The 21,707-nt window shown below is 40.5% G+C and overlaps 1 protein-coding gene across 1 annotated transcript in view; it reads right to left on the bottom strand.

The window, feature by feature from the left end:
- LHCGR (luteinizing hormone/choriogonadotropin receptor) overlaps positions 1 to 21,707 on the bottom strand; it is a 345,065-nt gene that overhangs the window by 134,923 nt on the left and 188,435 nt on the right. The window contains exons 3-4 of the mRNA XM_040430298.1: positions 18,311 to 18,385; positions 16,749 to 16,823 (exon numbers count right to left, since the gene is read on the bottom strand). Of these exons, the coding sequence (XP_040286232.1) occupies positions 16,749 to 16,823; positions 18,311 to 18,385 (150 nt within the window). The remainder of the gene's footprint in view (positions 1 to 16,748; positions 16,824 to 18,310; positions 18,386 to 21,707) is intronic.

Raw genomic sequence — 21,707 nt, 5'->3', positions numbered from 1 at the left:
TTTTTGGGTGGTTTCTATTATGTAAGCCTCGCAAAGTGACTTGAGACCTGAACTGGTCCCTAAAAATTGAGTTTTTGTAAATTTCAGAAAAATTTCAAGATTTGCTTCTAAACTTCTAAGCCTTATAACATCCCCAAAAAATAAAATATCATTCCCAAAACAATTCAAACATGAAGTAGACATATGGGGAATGTAAAGTCCTCACAATTTTTGGGGGTATTACTATGTATTACGGAAGTAGAGAAACTGAAACTTTGAAATTTTCCCAAATTTTTGTTAAATTAGGTATTTTTTGGTGCAAAAAAAATAATTTTTTGGACTTCATTTTACCAGTGTCATGAAGTACAATATGTGACGAAAAAACTGTCTCAGAACAGCCTGGATAAGTCAAAGCGTTTTAAAGTTATCAGCACTCAAAGGGACTCTGGTCAGATTTGCAAAAAATGGCCTGGTCCTAAGGTGTAAAAAGGCTGTGTCCTTAAGGGGTTAATGCTGAAGGGTGGGGGCGGAGGGTGGGTAGTTGGGTATGTTGGGGGTTGTGCTTATTGGCACTACTTTCTTAGAAATTGCATTTAAACTCTGTACGATACTGTTCTTTGTATTCATCTGAACAAAATGTATCTGTATTTGATTTTATGAAAATACCTAAATGATTTACAATAAGCTATTAATAATAAAAATGATCTGATAAAAAAAAAAAAAAAAAAGATTTTCTGAGATTTTCATACTGATGACCTATCCTCTGGATAGTTTAATTTTGTATGTAGAGCAGCACTTCTGTACAGTACCTTACTGACTCAATTCAGGAGATATGCATCAGCCTGTCTCAGGCACCAGATCTGTGGTCGCCCACAATAGACATTCAAATAGTAGATGACGACAGCATCATTCTCCATTAATTCTTTATTCGTCATTAATTTCTAAAATATGTACAAAAAAGGCCAATAATAGCAGCAACATTTTGACTACGATGTAGTCTTTGTCAAGCCTGACAAAGGCTTGAAAAAGACTACATCGTAGTCGAAACGTTGCTGCTATTATTGATCTTTTTGTACATATTTCATGGATTAACGACAAAGAATTAATGGAGAACGATGCTGCTGTCATCTACTATTTGAATGTCTATCCTCTGGATAGGTCATCAGTATCTGATCGTGGGGGTCTGACACCCAAGACTCACACTGATCAGCTGTTTGAGAAGGCACCGGAGTCGTTGTGAGCACCATGGCCTTCTCTAGCTTTCTCTAGGCCAGTGGCCTATGTGCAGCTCAGCTTCATAGAAGTGAATGGGGCTGAGCGCGATACCAAGCACAGACACTATACAAAGTACGGCACTGTGCTTGGTAAGCACGGAGAAGTCAGCGGCGCTCACAAGAGCACCAGTGCTTTCTCAAACAGCTGATTGGTGGCAGTCCTGGAAGTTGGACCCCCACGATCAGATACTGATGACCTATTCTGAGGATAGGTCATCAATATGAAAATCTTAGAAAACCCTATTAGCTCTTGATTGTTATGAAGAGTAACATAGTAACATAGTACATAAGGCCGAAAAAAGACATTTGTCCATCCAGTTCGGCCTGTCATCCTACAAGTTGATCCAGAGGAAGGCAAAAAAACCCTGTGAGGTAGAAGCCAATTTTCCTCACTTTAGGGGAATAAAAAATTCCTTCCCGACTCCAATCAGGCAATCAGAATAACTCCCTGGATCAACGACCCCTCTCTAGTAGCTATAGCCTGTAATATTATTACACTCCAGAAATACATCCAGGCCCCTCTTGAATTCCTTTATTGTACTCACCATCACCACCTCCTCAGGCAGAGAGCTCCATAGTCTCACTGCTCTTACCGTAAAGAACCCTTTTCTATGTTTGTGTACAAACCTTCTTTCCTCCAAACGCAGAGGATGTCCCCTCGTCTCAGTCACAGTCCTGGGGATAAATAGATGATGGGATAGATCTCTGTACTGCCCCCTGATATATTTATACATAGTAATTAGATCTCCCCTCAGTCGTCTTTTTTCTAACGTGAATAACCCTAATTTTGATAATCTTTCAGGGTACTGTAGTTGCCCCATTCCAGTTATTACTTTAGTTGCCCTCCTCTGGACCCTCTCCAGCTCTGCTATGTCTGCCTTGTTCACAGGAGCCCAGAACTGTACACAGTACTCCATGTGTGGTCTGACTAGTGATTTGTAAAGTAGTAGGAATATGTTCTCATCACGGGCATCTATGCCCCTTTTGATGCAACCCATTATCTCTTTGGCCTTGGCAGCAGCTGCCTGACACTGTTTTTTGCAGCTTAGTTTGCTGTTTATTAAAATTCCTAGATCCTTTTCCATGTCAGTGTTACCGAGTGTTTTACCATTTAGTATGTACGGGTGACTTGCATTATTCCTTCCCATGTGCATAACTTTACATTTGTCAAAACCTCATCTGTCACTTATCTGCCCAAGCCTCCAATCTATCCAGATCCCTCTGTAGTAGTATACTGTCCTCTTCAGTGTTAATTACTTTACACAGTTTAGTGTCATCTGCGAAAATTGATATTTTACTATGCAAGCCTTCTACAAGATCATTAATAAATATATTAAAGAGAATAGGGCCCAATACTGACCCCTGAGGTACTCCACTAGTGACAGTGACCCAATCTGAGTATGTACCGTTAATAACCACCCTCTGTTTTCTATCATTGAGCCAGTTACTTACCCACTTACAGACGTTTTCTCAGAGTCCGAGCATTCTCATTTTATATACTAACCTTTTATGTGGTACAGTGTCAAATGCTTTGGAGAAGTCCAGATACACGACATCCATTGATTCGCCGCTGTCAAGTCTAGAACTTACCTCCTCATAGAAACTGATTAAATTAGTTTGACATGACCGATCCCTCAGTTAAACTTACCGGCCTATAGTTTCCAGGCTCTGTTTTTGGACCTTTTTGAATATTGGCACCACATTTGCCATGCGCCAATCCTGTGGGACATTCCCTGTCAGTACAGAGTCCGCAAATATCAGAAATAAGGGTCTGGCTATGACATTACTTAATTCCCTTAGGATACGGGGGTGTATGCCATCCGGTCCTGGCGATTTGTCTATTTTGATATTTTTAAGTCGCTGTTGTACTTCTTCCTGGGTCAGACAGGACACTTTTAATGGCGAATTTATTTCAACATTCAGCATTTCATCTGACAGTTTATTTTCCTCAGTGAATACATTTCAGAGTGATCAGATGAATTGCATTTAATTGCAAACTCATTCCTTCCAATGAAAATTAACTTAATAAAAAAAAAGTTCAGCCTGCCACAAAATGACCTGCTAACATCGTTTCAGTGATCTTCTCGTTAGCTCAGGAGAAAGCATTAACAAGGCAGCTGATATTACTCTGTCATGCTGATTAAATGCTGATTAAATTAAAAGTTCTAGTCATTTCCGATTACAGATGAGACCTTCATAGATGAATGGTAGGAGATTTGTACTAATAGTTCCCTGAGATTTATGGAACAACTTGTAGGTCTGAACTCTAATGTTACAGGGATTGGATAAGGACATTGAGACAGCACAAGGACAATTTAAAGAAATATTAGCAAGTGAGGAATAGAGTTGCAATTCGATATATGGGAGAAAGAAATGCAAGCGTTGAAAACAAAATAAATTAACAGAGATGTGAATGATGTTCAAACAAAAAAAGTATCTCGATGGAGAAGTGCACAACAGGCAACTACTCTCAGGCGTACATCTTCTATTTCTTCACTATCAGTGACAAGTGATACCAGCAGTCATGCTAGTATTCATGCCAGTTCAGGCATGACAACTACATGAAGAGGTAAAATATAAGAAGATGGGATCACATGGACAACCTAATAAGAAAAAACAGGATGGGAGGAATGATGGACATCAATATAAAGGTAATTGATTTATCTGGATACCAACTTTCTGATACTGATATTTCTGTATTACAGAAAGGGTTCACTTTTTCACCCTGTTCTTCCTTTGATGTCTTCACAGCAGTAAAAGACCTCCACCTTTTTGGACGGTCCCTGATTTTTAAGAAATGGTTTGATAAACCTGTTGATGGGAATATTTTAGATACACCCCTAGAGAGGGAAACTTTAACTATTTTGGAAAGCTTACTACAGGAACAAGAAACAGAGGAATCAGGTAAGATCCCTACAGTAATTAGAAGACGGTCTAAAAAATTCCCTCCTCTTTCTATTTGTCCTGCTGTAGACCTCTTTGTTAAATCAGTAACAGAATAATTTACAAAAATGTAAAAAAATAGGACACATGACAGCCTAACACTTGATCAACGTGAGAATTTGAAGAAACTACAATCCCTAAAAGATGTAATATTTAAGCCAGCTAATAAAGATGGCAATGTAGTGATCTGGCCACGTAAAAATGCATAAAATGGAGGCATACTGCCAATTGAGAAATACTGCTTGCTATAAGAATCTCACTTACAACCATCTCCTCTCCTACAGCAAATTGTTATTGGATCTTTTGAATATGGCCAAGGATAATGGAATAATCTCTCGGCAATTGTGTGATGCATTGGTCGTGAATGATCCAACAATACCGACTGCCAAAGATACACAAAAATGCTACGATACCTCCAGGTAGACCTATAATATCGGAATGTGGGGGTCCTTTTGAAAATGTTTGTAAATTTTTGGATTATAAACTTAAACCATTACAGGGAGTGCAGAATTATTAGGCAAGTTGTATTTTTGAGGATTAATTTTATTATTGAACAACAACCATGTTCTCAATGAACCCAAAAAACTCATTAATATCAAAGCTGAATATTTTTGGAAGTAGTTTTTAGTTTGTTTTTAGTTTTAGCTATTTTAGGGGGATATCTGTGTGTGCAGGTGACTATTACTGTGCATAATTATTAGGCAACTTAACAAAAAACAAATATATACCCATTTCAATTATTTATTTTTACCAGTGAAACCAATATAACATCTCAACATTCACAAATATACATTTCTGACATTCAAAAACAAAACAAAAACAAATCAGTGACCAATATAGCCACCTTTCTTTGCAAGGACACTCAAAAGCCTGCCATCCATGGATTCTGTCAGTGTTTTGATCTGTTCACCATAAACAATGCGTGCAGCAGCAACCACAGCCTCCCAGACACTGTTCAGAGAGGTGTACTGTTTTCCCTCCTTGTAAATCTCACATTTGATGATGGACCACAGGTTCTCAATGGGGTTCAGATCAGGTGAACAAGGAGGCCATGTCATTAGATTTTCTTCTTTTATACCCTTTCTTGCCAGCCACGCTGTGGAGTACTTGGACGCGTGTGATGGAGCATTGTCCTGCATGAAAATCATGTTTTTCTTGAAGGATGCAGACTTCTTCCTGTACCACTGCTTGAAGAAGGTGTCTTCCAGAAACTGGCAGTAGGGCTGGGAGTTGAGCTTGACTCCATCCTCAACCCGAAAAGGCCCCACAAGCTCATCTTTGATGATACCAGCCCAAACCAGTACTCCACCTCCACCTTGCTGGCGTCTGGGTCGGACTGGAGCTCTCTGCCCTTTACCAATCCAGCCACGGGCCCATCCATCTGGCCCATCAAGACTCACTCTCATTTCATCAGTCCATAAAACCTTAGAAAAATCAGTCTTGACGTTTCAGCTTGTGTGTCTTGTTCAGTGGTGGTCGTCTTTCAGCCTTTCTTACCTTGGCCATGTCTCTGAGTATTGCACACCTTGTGCTTTTGGGCACTCCAGTGATGTTGCAGCTCTGAAATATGGCCAAACTGGTGGCAAGTGGCATCTTGGCAGCTGCACGCTTGACTTTTCTCAGTTCATGGGCAGTTATTTTGCGCCTTGGTTTTTCCACACGCTTCTTGCGACCTTGTTGACTATTTTGAATGAAACGCTTGATTGTTCGATGATCACGCTTCAGAAGCTTTGCAATTTTAAGAGTGCTGCATTCCTCTGCAAGATATCTCACTATTTTTGACTTTTCTGAGCCTGTCAAGTCCTTCTTTTGACCCATTTTGCCAAAGGAAAGGATTGCCTAATAATTATGCACACCTAATATAGGGTGTTGATGTCATTAGACCACACCCCTTCTCATTACAGAGATGCACATCACCTAATATGCTTAATTGATAGTAGGCTTTCGAGCCTATACAGCTTGGAGTAAGACAACATGCATAAAGAGGATGATGTGGTCAAAATACTCATTTGCCTAATAATTCTGCACGCAGTGTAGTTGAGTGTTTGCCATCTTATGTCTGAGACACTGCCAATTTACTACAGAAGATAGATGGTATTCAACTGGACTCAACTGGACTGGACTGGAAATGTTGTTGGTGACATGCAATGTGGAATTTCTGTACACCAACATTAGGCACAAAGATGGTATTAAAGCATCCTCTTATTTTTATTGATGAGCAACAATGACAGTAAAATATCAAACTGTCTCGTCAAATTGTTAAGCTTTGTACTAACGCACAATTTTTTTTTACCTTTAATGGCTCCTTCTACCTGCAGTCGTGTTTTGGTCCTGGTACATCAATGACATCTTTATGATCTGGCAGGGTACTCTGAAGACACTCCAGCATTTTATCAGGAACCTTAACAACAATGAATATAATATTCATTTAACCTTCAAGTCTGATCTGAAGAGCATTGGCTTCCTGGATGTTTCGATTAAATGTGATGATTCTGGTTTCTTGCAGACAGATGTGTACCGGAAAGAGATCTCTGTAAATGCGTTATTGCATGTAACATCTTCCCATCCTCCACAGACGATTAGATGGATTCCAACTGGCCAATTTATCAGAATCAGGCGGATTTGCTCAAATGATGAAGATTTTAAACATCAAGAGGATATTTTGAGGGAACGTTTTCTTAAAAGAGGATATAGCAAGAGATCCATAAAGAAGGCTTATAACAGAGCTAGGAATACATCACGAGAGAGCCTAGTTCAGCCAAAACCTCAGGACATATGGTGAGATATATTACTATTTTCCACTCACAATGAGAGAACATGTGTATCCTGATGGAGAGATGTTGGCAAATTTTTAGAGCAGACCCTATATTGGAAAAATACTTGACGCCTCGTCCAGCTTTGGTAGCTAGGAAGTTAAAAAACCTAAGAGATTATTTGGTCAAATCCCATTATCACACTAAGAAGATGGGAGAATCTTTTGGGACAAAAGGACCAAAATGGGGTTGTATCTAATGTGGCAAATACATTGCATGCCCCAATATAATGCGAGCTACTGAGTTTACAGACTCCACGAACACTAAAATATATCAGATTACTCACTATATCTCTTGCACTACAAAAGCAGTAGTGTATTGCGCTACTTGCCCAAGATCTATATTGGCTTAACCATTAGGGAGCTAAAGATACGTGTTAAAGAACACGTTCAGGATATAATCAAGGCGAGGGAAAATGATGACCATGTCAATCTTAAACCAGTTCCTAAACATTTCAAAATGTGTCATGAAGGGGGACCCTTCTCTTTTGAAGGTCCAAGGAATTGACCATGTAGACCTAGGTATGCAAGGAGGCAACATTATGAAACTCCTGGCACAACGTGAAACAAAATGGATCTGGACCCTGGATACAATGCAACCTCAAAGGCTTGAATGATGTTCTTGCTTCATTCCTCTGAAGTAATTACTTTTATTTAGTTTTTTTATTTCCTTTATGTCTTACCCTTGTTTAATGTGGTTTTAAGAGAATGTTTTCTTTCCTTTATTTGTTTGTATGCTTGCAGCTCACCTCTTTCTTTCATGTGAACCTTCCTCCCTTCATTATACGACCATCCTGTGAAAGCTTCACAAACTGGGGAGGGGCATTCTGAAGATAAGACGCTTATTCACTTATGTGCGAATATCATTTTGAAATGCTAGTGGATACCTTTTTTATATATATATGGCAGACTTGAATCAATATATAGACACTTTACGCACCTTATTTCTCACTTTGCTTCACTTTTATTTTTCATATCAACCACTCATTCTTGGTTGTTTTCACATTATATATGTATATATTATAGAATTTTTTTTACACTTATTTAACCACCTCAGCCCCCAGTGCTTAAACACCCTGAAAGACCAGGCCACTTTTTACACTTCTGACCTACACTACTTTCACCGTTTATTGCTCGGTCATGCAACTTACCACCCAAATGAATTTTACCTCCTTTTCTTCTCACTAATAGAGCTTTCATTTGGTGGTATTTCATTGCTGCTGACATTTTTACTTTTTTTGTTATTAATCGAAATTTAACTATTTTTTTGCAAAAAAATGACATTTTTCACTTTCAGTTGTAAAATTTTGCAAAAAAAACGAGATCCATATATAAATTTTGCTCTAAATTTCTTGTTCTACATGTCTTTGATAAAAAAAAAATGGGTAAAAAAAAAATGGTTTGGGTAAAAGTTATAGCGTTTACAAACTATGGTACAAAAATGTGAATTTCCGCTTTTTGAAGCAGCTCTGACTTTCTGAGCACCTGTCATGTTTCCTGAGGTTCTACAATGCCCAGACAGTACAAACACCCCACAAATGACCCCATTTCGGAAAGTACACACCCTAAGGTATTCGCTGATGGGCATAGTGAGTTCATAGAACTTTTTATTTTTTGTCACAAGTTAGCGGAAAATGATGATTTTTTTTTTTTTTTCTTACAAAGTCTCATATTCCACTAACTTGTGACAAAAAATAAAAACTTCCATGAACTCACTATGCCCATCAGCGAATACCTTGGGGTCTCTTCTTTCCAAAATGGGGTCACTTGTGGGGTAGTTATACTGCCCTGGCATTCTAGGGGCCCAAATGTGTGGTAAGGAGTTTGAAATCAAATTCAGTAAAAAATGACCTGTGAAATCCGAAAGGTGCTCTTTGGAATATGGGCCCCTTTGCCCACCTAGGCTGCAAAAAAGTGTCACACATCTGGTATCTCTGTATTCAGGAGAAGTTGAGGAATGTGTTTTGGGGTGTCTTTTTACATATACCCATGCTGGGTGAGATAAATATCTTGGTCAAATGCCAACTTTGTATAAAAAAATGGGAAAAGTTGTCTTTTGCCAAGATATTTCTCTCACCCAGCATGGGTATATGTAAAATGACACCCCAAAACACATTCCCCACCTTCTCCTGAGTACGGAGATACCAGATGTGTGACACTTTTTTGCAGCCTAGGTGGGCAAAGGGGCCCCCATTCCAAAGAGCACCTTTCGGATTTCACAGGTCATTTTTTACAGAATTTGATTTCAAACTCCTTACCACACATTTGGGCCCCTAGAATGCCAGGGCAGTATAACTACCCCACAAGTGACCCCATTTTGGAAAGAAGAGACCCCAAGGTATTCGCTGATGGGCATAGTGAGTTCATGGAAGTTTTTATTTTTTGTCACAAGTTAGTGGAATATGAGACTTTGTATGAAAAAAAAATCAAAAAAAAAAATCATCATTTTCCACTAACTTGTGACAAAAAATAAAAAATTCTAGGAACTTGCCATGCCCCTCACGGGCATGCAACAACAACAAAACGACAGGTTTTTTCAACAAAAAAACAACAACAAAAAAAAACCAATAGTAACTGTGATAAACTCCAAGAAATAATTAAGCAAAATAGATAGCCATTAGGCTCAGAAGCTGATTTCCAGGATGTCAGGGGCAAATTGCAGAAGTTTTTAAAAATAAGGGTCAACACTGGAAATATTGAGTTTTTACGTAAACTTGAAGGATTTGTCAATAAAAGTTAAAAAAAAAACTTTGGAAATGCTTATATTTTGTACTTCAGTATACCATAGAAACATCTGACAAAAAAATCCAAAAACATTGAATCAGCAAACTTTGTGCAGAGGTAGTGACCTGCTGTTAAAAGTGGAGATTTATGATGCAGTAAGTGAGCTGTGCCCCAGCATTACTCCCCCTCACATTGTAATGTGTTGGCAAAAGTGGCACCAGAGATTCATAAATATGGTGTTTGGCCAACCATGTGTTTTTTCACAACTCTTCCTACTAGGCAACTTAGATCTATGTACCAATGTATATTGATGATGCAAAATCTAAATTTTTATATATTTTTATACATGTCTGAAAAATGTACTGTATGTATGTGTCTTGAAATGTCACAGGAAGGATTTTCATGCAAACTGTCAACAAACTTTCCATTGTGTTCCCTTATGGTGTCTGTCTTTGTGGTGGGAAGAATAGGTTATGTAAAGTGCTATTGTAACACCCCAGAGTTGTGTTACGAAACTCTTTCACCCCGCTACAACCTGTTAAGTGTATTTACATTGTCATTCCATGTAATTTCACATCATATTCTCACAAATGTGCATTCAAATCCTTGTTACATGTACAGTACAGACCAAAAGTTTGGACACACCTTCTCATTCAAAGAGTTTTCTTTATTTTCATGACTATGAAAATTGTAGATTCACACTGAAGGCATCAAAACTATGAATTAACACATGTGGAATTATATACATAACAAACAAGTGTGAAACAACTGAAAATATGTCATATTCTAGGTTCTTCAAAGTAGCCACCTATTGCTTTGATTACTGCTTTGCACACTCTTGGCATTCTCTTGATGAGCTTCAAGAGGTAGTCCTCTGAAATAGTTTTCACTTCACAGGTGTGCCCTGTCAGGTTTAATAAGTGGGATTTCTTGCCTTATAAATGAGTTGGGACCATCAGTTGCGTTGAGAAGTCAGGTGGATACACAGCTGATAGTCCTACTGAATAGACTGTTAGAATTTGTATTATGGTAAGAAAAAAGCAGCTAAGTAAAGAAAAACGAGTGGCCATCATTACTTTAAGAAATGAAGGTCAGTCAGTCAGCTGAAAAATTGGGAAAACTTTGAAAGTAAAGGCTATTTGACCATGAAGGAGAGTGATGGGGTGCTGTGCCAGATGACCTGGCCTCCACAGTCACCGGACCTGAACCCAATCAAGATGGTTTGGGGTGAGCTGGACCGCAGAGTGAAGGCAAAAGGGCAAACAAGTGCTAAGCATCTCTGGGAACTCCTTCAAGACTGTTGGAAGACCATTTCAGGTGACTACCTCTTGAAGCTCATCAAGAGAATGCCAAGAGTGTGCAAAGCAGTAATCAAAGCAAAAGGTGGCTACTTTGAAGAACCTAGAATATGACATATTTTCAGTTGTTTCACACTTGTTTGTTATGTATATAATTCCACATGTGTTAATTCATAGTTTTGAGGCCTTCATAGTCATGAAAATAAAGAAAACTCTTTGAATGAGAAGGTGTGTCCAAACTTTTGGTCTGTACTGTATATTGCTGTAATTTCTATGTTCACCAGCAGGTGGCAGCAATGTGTTCAGCAAGGACTTAGCTACAGTTTAATTCTTCTGAACTGGAATAGTACATTCCAGTTAAGCTCCCCCTTCTGTGAGCAGAAATGGGCTGCGCCCACATCCTGCCTCATGGAGAGGGAAGGAAGTTGAGTTACTGTGCCAGCCACCCCTGCTAGGGGAAGGCTGTGCGTTTAGGAGCTCCCAGATATAGGGATCCAAGCCAGGATCTTGTCTCGGCTGAGACATTGATCATCATCCCCAGCCTGAGCTCTGCAGCCTCAGCTGGAAGAAAGCAAGCAGCCACCTCCAGAACTCCAGGAAGAAGCATACCCTGTGAAGTTAACTGTAAGTAAAGTCCAGAGACCAGGAGAAGCCATATTCCTCCTCAGCTAGTCAGTCCCCAGACAGCAGAAGATAGATAGTGCAGAAGCTATATTCCTGCCACATTACAGAGCTACTAATCAGACATCCTTTTCCTGCAAAAAGCTCCAGACACATGATAGAGCAGAAGATAATTTCCTGCCACACATTGCCAATACCTGCTCGGACCTAAGACTATTGCTGTATCTCGCTTGGATTAAAGCTGCAACCAGTAAAGACCAGTTTGAACTTTACCCAAGGTCTGGATCTCAATTACTGCTGCAAATTCCTCAATTACTCCTACTAGCAACACACTCATTTTATTGCAAGTGAACCAGGATCCATCAGTCCAGCTGTACCCAGGTAGGAGACACCGTTGACACCATTACTACTACCATACAGAGACATTACCCCACTCTGGCATTCCTAACCTGGTACGTGAGTTACAACACCTTAAAGAGCCCTGTGTTAGTACCCTGCGTACGCTGCAATTGGCGTCACAAACAAAATTATAGACTATTATAACCATATCCTGACCCACTGCATAATTTGGCGTCCGTGTAACCGTACCACGGTCCTGCTCTATTGCACTATTCCTCCCATCAAATTTGAAGAAATCTAAAGAAGCCTTCAATGCATATTTGAACATTAAAATAATGACTTATCCTATAAATAGAATTCAAAGGTGACAACCAATATGGATGCTATTCTTAATGGAACGCAAAACTCAATGTTTATAGAAAAGATTTTGTTAGAATTTTTGGCCATTTGTCTTTTTTATTTTGTTAGTTCTATACCATTGAATATAAAATACAAAATACTCTCTGTAGCAACCAACACAAATGATAAAACCTCCTATATGCATAGGTCAGGGATCAGCATCGTCTGCCATTCCAGTGTGGTGAAACTATGACTCCCAACATGTACAGTGTTTAGCTGTTCTAGGACCTTCCCTAGAAGTGAATGTAGCATGCTGGCAGTTGTAGTTTTATAACAGCTGGAGTGTCGCAGGTTGCTGACCTCTGACCGCAATCAGAGGACCATTGTCAGTTTACTCTTCCTGTGATGTCATCTGCAGGATAATGCACAAAATAATAGTAGGTATAGAATTAGGATGACCATGTGACAGCTCTATTTTTCTTCTAATAGGCCTAGATAAAGAGAACACACAGAGGAGTATTGCATTGTTTAGTGTAATGAGTGATGCACTAATTCTTTAATTTTGTTTAAGTCAGATAGTTTTTACAAGCATTTTTCAACGCACATTAACAACACCGTCCATTAATACGGATATTTCAAAAACAGAGAAATGACAAAAGAAACAGACTTATCAAACAAACCTCCCCTTTTGTCCTGTCCGCAACCCCCAGTACAGCATAGAGTAAGGGCTAAATTGGTAACATCACATCTGACCGGATACGCATGAGCTCAAACAACATTTGTCATATTACTGACCCCATGGTGATATTCATCCCCGCGTTCATGGGGCTCCTTGCTCATAGTCTAATTTGGCTAGTCTCAGCAACATGTATTCAGGAGCAGTGATGGTCAGTTCGCAGTGTTCGCCAGCGAACACATGCGGGCTGCCATCTTAACACACAAGTCCGGCGATGCACAGGTAAGCCCTTACCTGTGCCGGGAGCCGGTCTGAAATCAAATGCGGTCACCAGGAGCAGGCAGTTCCGAGAACAGCCCGATGAAGGCCCCCGGCGGCTGTTCCTGGAACTGCCTGCTCCCGGTGACCGCATTTGATTTCAGACCGGCTCGCAGCACAGGCACAGGTAAGGGCTTGCCTGTCATCGCCGGACTTGTGAGTCAAGATGGCAGCCCGCATGTGTTCGCTGGCGAACACTGCGAAAACTGACCATCACTGTTCAGGAGGACTCGATCCTCAGTTCCAATAAGCCATGAAATTCAATCCAAGAATGCCATTGAGCGCTGTACTTCCGTGCAATGCTCCCGCTTCATATAAATACCCTTCTCTAACGTAATCATATTCGAGATCCGCTTAAGGAGCATCCCAAAAGTCGGGCAATAGGGTCTAGCTACATTACAGCTATCAATTTTCTAGATTCATAAAGAATTTTGGCAATTGCCAACCTACCATCCCAAAACACAGATTAGTGCTGCATTAGGTATTGCCAGTCGATTGACTTGATCCTGGCCAGAACTGCCACCCAGAACTAATTCAGTAACTATAGAGTGAATCTCTCTGGTTGGAGTGATGGCCTAACTAAAACAGTTAAAGCGACCCTCCAGTTCCAGGAACAAAAAAACAAAAACATTAACTTGGAATAAACAGAGCACATATTTGGAGCCCTCCTTTTCATCTTTTTCAGCTGTAGATTCGCCAGTTCCTGGTCTCATCTTTTGTCGTTCAAGACGGCTGCACAGCTTCTCACACTACCTGGTGCACACTGTATAATAGGTGGCCCAAGACACTTCTTGCTGGCCTTGGATTGGCCAGCACTGCTCATGTGAACTGACCAATCCAAGAGTAGGGCTGGACAAGCATGAAGTGTCTTGGTCTACAGATGCATAGTATGCATCATGTAGTCTGAGAAGCCGTGCATCCATCATGGATGACAGAAGAGGAGTCCAGAAGTGGTGGATCTGCAGCTGAAAAGATGAAAAAAGAGGGCACCAGGTAAGTGTTTGTTCCCCAGTTAATGTGAGTTTTTTTCTTGAATAGACGGTCGCTTAATTCGAGACTATGTACTGTGCTAAAAGTCCAAACAAAGATGAATTACAGGAAATATAATGGGGGGCCATTTATTAAGGGCTCTTTCACACTTGCGTTGTTCTTTTCCGGCATAGAGTTCCGTCGTCGGGGCTCTATGCCGGAAAAATCCTGATCAGGATTATTCCAATGCATTCTGAATGGAGAGAAATCCGTTCAGGATGCATCAGGATGTCTTCAGTTCAGGACCGGAACGTTTTTTGGCCGGAGAAAATACCGCAGCATGCTGCGCTTTTTGCTCCGGCCAAAAATCCTGAACACTTGCCGCAAGGCCGGATCCGGAATTAATGCCCATTGAAAGGCATTAATCCGGATCCGGCCTTAAGCTAAACGTCGTTTCGGCGCATTACCGGATCCGACGTTCAGCTTTTTCTGAATGGTTACCATGGCTGCCAGGACGCTAAAGTCCTGTCTGCCATGGTAAAGTGTAGTGGGGAGCGGGGGAGCAGCACACCCACCGTCCGCGCGGCCCCCAGGGCGCCCCAGAGCGACGCCAGGGCGCCCCACGCGCATGGACCACGCGATTGCATGGATCACGTCATCCATGCGCATGGGGCGCCCCGACGCCACCCCGGAGCGCCCCGGGAGCCGCACGGGCAGCAAGCACACTGCTCCCCCGCTCCCCACCACTACCATGGCAACCAGGACTTTAATAGCGTCCTGGCTGCCATAGTAACACTGAACGCATTTAGAAGACTGATCAGTCTTCAAATGCTTTCAGTTCACTTGCGGTGTTACGGATCCGGCGGGCACCTCCAGCAACGGAAGTGCACGCCGGATCCCAACAACGCAAGTGTGAAAGAGCCCTAAGACCGGCATTTTAGACACAGGGCTTAATAACCCCTGCACTGACTGTGGATCTGCCGAAGTTATGTAGAGGCCTCTTCATAACTTTGGCGCATCCACAGCTGAATCTAAATCTAAACCAGCTTCCTTGCTGGCGTAGATGTATAACGTTTTCTACGCGAAATACAGGTCTAGAAAATAATAGATGAGACGGGCCTGGCAGCTCTCTTTCCCGCCCGTGCCACACCAATTTTTTAGACCTGGCATATATCTGGCACAGATTTTGGAGCAAATAACCTTTTCGATACAATCTGCGCCAAAAATTGGTGGATCTATCCATTAGGGTACATTTTCCCATTACACTTATAATGGTTCTGTTAGCTGCTTCTTATTTTACTGGATAAATAAATGAAAAACGCTATGCCAAAAACAACAGAAACCTTACATAAAAGAAGTGATGTGTAAACAGGGACTTAAATTGCATTTTTAAAACAGATAAAAACAGGCAATCCCTTTTAGTTTCTGTAATCTACACAAGTATTACAATTCATAGAATGTGTTATCCTCTTTCTACAACCAATACAGGTCTGCAATTAGTGATGAGCGAATCGCATTTCAGGATAAATTCGATTTGCAGCAAAGCTGAATTTCCTTGTGCTTCGCGGTAGCGAATCGATTTAAAAAGAAATATAGTAAAAAACTAAAAAAATATACTTATATGATCCATTTCTTCACGACGGGCCAGACGCTGCCATCTTGCTTGAAGATCTTGGCCCAAATCCTGTGCGCGGTGACGTATAACTTCACCACACCTGGTGGCATGATGACGTCGTTCCGGGCCGCTCCAGACCTTCAAACAAGATGATGATGGCCGGCCCGTCGCGAACACATGGATCAAGTAAGTATCATTTATTTATTATTTTACGGTACACTTTGTCATTGCACCCACTACTTACAAAGAAATGCTCTTCATGCCGAAATAATTTGTCACAAAGTGGATTTTTTTTTGTAAAAATTCGACGAAGCAGCCGAATCAAATTTATGAATCCTTTGCTCATCACTATCTGCAATGATCATTTGAACACATAAGAATCTGTATGAAACAGGTATCTGGAATATTCCACAAGTGATAGTTAAATTGCAGGTATTACAGATATTGGACCCCAGGGAACGGCTTTGTGTTTTTCAATAGGTTTTCTAGGATTTAAATATTGATGGCCTATTCTCAGAATAGACCTTCACTATATAATCAATCGGTGGTGGTCTGACACCCCGCACCCTCATCAATCAGCTCCGGAACCGCTCAGCTTCGTCTGTTGTGCAGTAGACAAATCCGGTTACTACAGAGCTGCTCTTATGCACCCCAATTGAACAGTGCTACAGTAACCAGCTCTGTCCACAATACAATGGATAGAGCTGTGTGGTTTCAGTGCTGACTTCCAGAGCTGGAGCTACTGCAGAACAGCTGATGAACTCTATTATATCGCTAGAGGTTTGGACGGAAGTGTGTGAAATTGAATCCAATATGGCAGAAATAAAGAAAAATAACTTACAAGTATTTTAATTTTGGTAAGTTTCCAAAGGCTCCGCTCCCAATATGGACCAGGTTTTTCGTGTTTCTGATTGTTCTACAATGAGACAAAAGATTAGTATGATATTGCAGGTTAGGCTAGGTTCACATCTGCAGTGAAGGTTCCTGTAGGAACCACGGTTGTAGATTCGGGCAAAAAAGGAGCAAATTTTCTCAGGCAAAATCCAGGTATGAGTGCCACTCAGTGAATCCCATTACATGGGATTGGGTGTGTTGGGCACTGGCAATATCCAGCATTCTATTCCTGTGCCGGAACAGAATGCGGGAATCTAAGTGCAAATGTGCACCTAGCCTTGGACCTCAAATGGACACATGGGTTGCTGGAAGGGGTGTCTGAGATCAAGTAGTATTTTTGCTTTGGCCACAGGTGACTATGCTGTACCTATGTTTTAATAGCTTTTTATAAAAAATCCTACTTGCTTTATTTTTCTTGAGCTCCTACCCGGTTAGCTTCATACAGTAGTCATTTAACCCTGTCATGTGGCCACTATGAATAAAGCAAAGAGAAGAGAGGGCCGTGTCTCCCACGTGAGCTCTAACAGACAAAAATGAATGACCCCAGAAAAAAGGGTCATTTACCATAAAGTGTTGTGCTCGGGGCACAACATCACTGTAGACTTGTAATGAATCACTCATGGAGATCTCAGCAGCTCCTTCCTGTACCGCAAATTCCAAGGGGGTTCCCCACGAATAGTCGATAAGACAGATAAAAATACAGATCAAGGGGTTCTATTCATTAATATAAAATAATATAATGAGATTTAATATTTTAAAAAATGTATTAAATATATTTTAATATTTAACTATAAAAACAATAAAAAGATAATAACGTGATGCGCCTGATGACGCTGGTGGGACGTCATGTTTTGCACTTATCTTCTCATTGCCAGTATCTTTCTATTAGTTTTATTTTAATAAATAAATGGAAATAGCACCCCTCGATCTGTATTTTTATCTGTTCTATCCAATGTGGCTACCTCATATTTGATTGTACATTAGATATGGTATTAGTTCATGTATAGATCATATACTGTATGTTTATATAATGCTGCTATGCCTTGCTTCCTTATTAATTACGACTGTGTGCATCTACGTATTTGTTTTACCCTGCATGATGTACTGGCTGATTCTATTTCAACTCTGGTGTTCCACTTATGGGGCCCTCAGCAATAACCTGTAATCTGTGGGGATGCCCGGAAGCAAATGTAGTATTCCCCTGCAGCACCCCCACAGGACAAATGCAGCATTGCAATGTTTCCATATAAATAAATGGATTGCTTAGGTTAATAGAAGAGAGTCCTAAACTATAAACTCAGAATTCCCTAATAGGATCTTTGAACAAGGGAACAAAGATCACCCAACAACCATAAATATTGTTATGCATAATTCGGGGGGAGATGTTTCTTCCCACCACAGTATAATTGTTTGCTGGTAATCTGCTATTGTATTCATTCGTTGAACAGAGTTTGTAAAGTACAGAAAAGTAGTCAAGATTAAAAAAAAAAAAAAACTATTACTACTTACAATTCTGTGAGGTTGAGAAGCTTGGCAAATGCATGGTTCTGAATCTCCTCCAGTGAATCACTTTGGGATATTGCTCTGTAACAATAGTAATCAAAAACAAAACAATTAAAAAGTATAGTTTACAGAGTTACAAGTTCTTAGATTTGAAGCAATAAATAAATAAATATTTCCTCTATGTTAGAACCAGGTGGTAATTATTACATTTGCAAACTACATATATTTCAGCACCATATTTAGGGCCATTTTAAAGCTGTGGGAGACCCCTGAGCAAAACATTTGGAGGAGGCCCCATCCCACTGAGGGAACCCTGACCATCTGACTCCTTATAGCAACTACATATCAGAGAGTGACCACTCTAGAACATGACCCTGTCCTCTAATTTTTTGAGGAGTGATTAAGACTGACAAGTTAGGCACGAGATAACTGAGCCAAACCAGATGCCTGGCTCTGTCAATCAAGAGGAGGACGGAGGAGCTCTTGTGCTCTAGATATCGTTTTACTCAACAGGATCATCCCCGAAGGAACCCTTATTTTTTAATCATGTAGTGTGTGCCTGGACCCATAGTTAAACTGCATCGGACCCAACAAGGTGGTACATGACATGGATGGACTATTGATTTCAGCAGGCACCATGCAATTCCTCATTTCTCCTCTGGTGGTGCTGTGGGCTGATGCCAGGTTCCCCTACAGATCACATCTTATTGCTGAAGATCCCATGAGCAGGGAACCCTTTGATCAGCTTATTTTTCAATTTTCCAAACCAGACAAATCTTTTAAAGGGTTTTTCTGGATGTTTGATACTGATGACGTATCCTCAGGATAGGTCAATAAGACCTGTGGTGGTCACTAATGATCAATAGTATGGGGGCTGCAACGATCACACTTCAAAGAAAAGTATTCACACAAACAGTATAGACGAATAAACGCTAGTGCAAACAAATGAATAAAAGATAGGCCAATTAATAAAAATTATTAATAATAGGCCAATTAATGAAATGTGGTTTAGACCGCATGATCTGCTGCTCAGGAACAGTGATTGAAGTGCCTGCACGAACAACAGGATCACCCAATGAACAAGCGTTTTGCTCGTTCATCGAGTGATCTGCAACAAATTTAGATGGGAATGAGCGGTCGCAGGAACGGTCGTTCCCGATAATCTGGCCGATTATTGGTATGTGTAAATCTTGCATTATCACACAATCACACATTGTATTAGCCATTGCATTTCTTAGCACTATCTATATAGTTGTTTACATAGTATTTTTCCATCCATAAGACATGAAAAAAGCAAAAAAATATATAAAAGCAACATGAAGAGTATGAATAAAATAGTAACACGTAAACTCAATCAATCAATTGTGGTATGAAAGCAAGGTCTTCCGTAAGACTCTCAGGCACATGTCTAATATCTGTAAAGTGTACCAGGGGTTCTCAGTGGTGCCCAATAGAAAAAGAGTATCATAACAATATAAAATAAAATATGTGAGAAACTTCGATATTCACGATGAGAAATGGAATCGATGAGCGAAGGAACACAATGGGCCAGATTTAGCATTACTCTGACAGCTCACACCACTTTCACATGTGGCTAAAGTCAGTTTTAGCCAAGTCAGATTTATGATTGGCCCTTTAAGACTGTAATAAATGTGGTTTGACTGTAGCAGTTTATCCGTCAGTAAGCAGCTTTACAAAAGTCGCACAGCTTTCCGAAAAAGTTGCACGTTTTTATGAAAAAGTCGCATGTTCAATTAAAAAGTCTCATAAGATAAGCATGGTCCTCACTGGAGTGAAATTGCGCATTTTTTTGCGACTTTTTTGCGACTTTTTAAATAGTCCCAATAGTAAATCTGTCTAGAGATTCATTTACATAAGAAAACACGCCCACTTTCAGAAAACTGGCGAGCATAGTGCAGAGCAGAAAAAAGTCACAAATTTGTGCGCAGTTTTAGCGTTTGCGCATTTTTTTGCGACTTTTTCACTCCATTATTCTGACTTGAGCTAATGATAAATCTGACCCAATGTTCTTTGTAAAATGCTTGATACAACCATTGTTCCTACAGTATCTCTTGTATTATATACAATGCATTCAGAAATTCTTCAGCCCCTTTCAGACCATTTTGTTATGTTGCTGCCTTGTGCTAAAATCCTAAAATGTCATGTTTTCCGTCATCAGTATGCACTCAATACCCCATAATGACAATGTCAAAACAGAATGTTATGATCTTTTCCAAATTAATTAAAAAGTAAGAACTAAAATTTCATATGGACCTAAGTGTTCAGACCCTTCACTATGGCACTTCAAATTTAGCTCTGGAGGCCTCAATTGCTCTTGAACACCTTTGAGATGTTACTACACATGGGCGCCATTCCGTGCGCATTCCGCATCATGGATGCGGACCCATTCACTTGAATGGGTTCACAAATCCGGAGTTGCGGAATGGTATGGAACGGAAGCACGAAACAGTACCCTACGGAAGCACTACGGAGTGCTTCCATGGGGTTTCGTCCCGTACTTCCGTTCCGCAAAAAGATAGAATATGTCCTATCTTTTTACGGAACAGGCGGGTCGCGGACCCATTAAAGTGAATGGGTCTGTGATCCACTGGGGCTGTCCCACGGTTGGTGTTCATGCATTGCGGCCCGCAATTTGCAGGCCGCAGCACGGCCACGGGGCGCACACATTCGTGTGCAGGAGGCCTTAAAAAGGTTATCAGGATAGGTCATCAATATCAGATTTGCGGGGTCCGACACCCGGCACCCCCGCCGATCAGCTGTATGAGGAGATAGCGTGCGCAGTGTGCACGTGCCATCTTCCGTCTATCTTCCTGTCCGCTGCTGCTGTCCCATAGACATAAAGCAGTGAGCAGGAAGAGAGAAGGGAGACGGCACATGCACACAGCGTGCGCTGTCTCCTCATACAACTGATACAGGGGGTGTCGGGTGTTGGACCCCTGCCGATCTGATATTGATGACCTATCCCGAGGATAGGTCATCAATAGAAAAAGCCCAGAGAACCTCTTTAACTTCTAAAATATCGGGCCCTTTTTTGTTTTTGCATTTAAATTTTTTCCTCCCCACAATAGCCATAACTTTTTTAATTTTCCATTAATATAGCCATATTAGGACTTTTTGTGGGATAAGTTGTATTTTTTAATGGCACCATTTAATTTACTATGTCTTTTATTGGAAAATGGAAAAAATAATCTTTGTGGGGTAAACTGAAAAAAACAAACAGCCCACAATTCCGACAAGGTGTTGTGGATTTTGATATTATTGCGTTCACTATGCGCTAAAAATGACATGACATCCTTATTCTTCTGCTCAATACAATTATGGCGATACCAAATTTGTATATATTTTTTATTTTACTATTTAAAAAAAAATAAAAAAGTTAGAA

Source organism: Bufo bufo, chromosome 4 (genome assembly GCF_905171765.1).
Source record: "Bufo bufo chromosome 4, aBufBuf1.1, whole genome shotgun sequence".
NCBI lineage: Eukaryota > Metazoa > Chordata > Amphibia > Anura > Bufonidae > Bufo > Bufo bufo.
The sequence above is the reverse complement of the archived record's forward strand: the minus strand, read 5'-3'. Positions and strand labels throughout refer to the sequence as shown.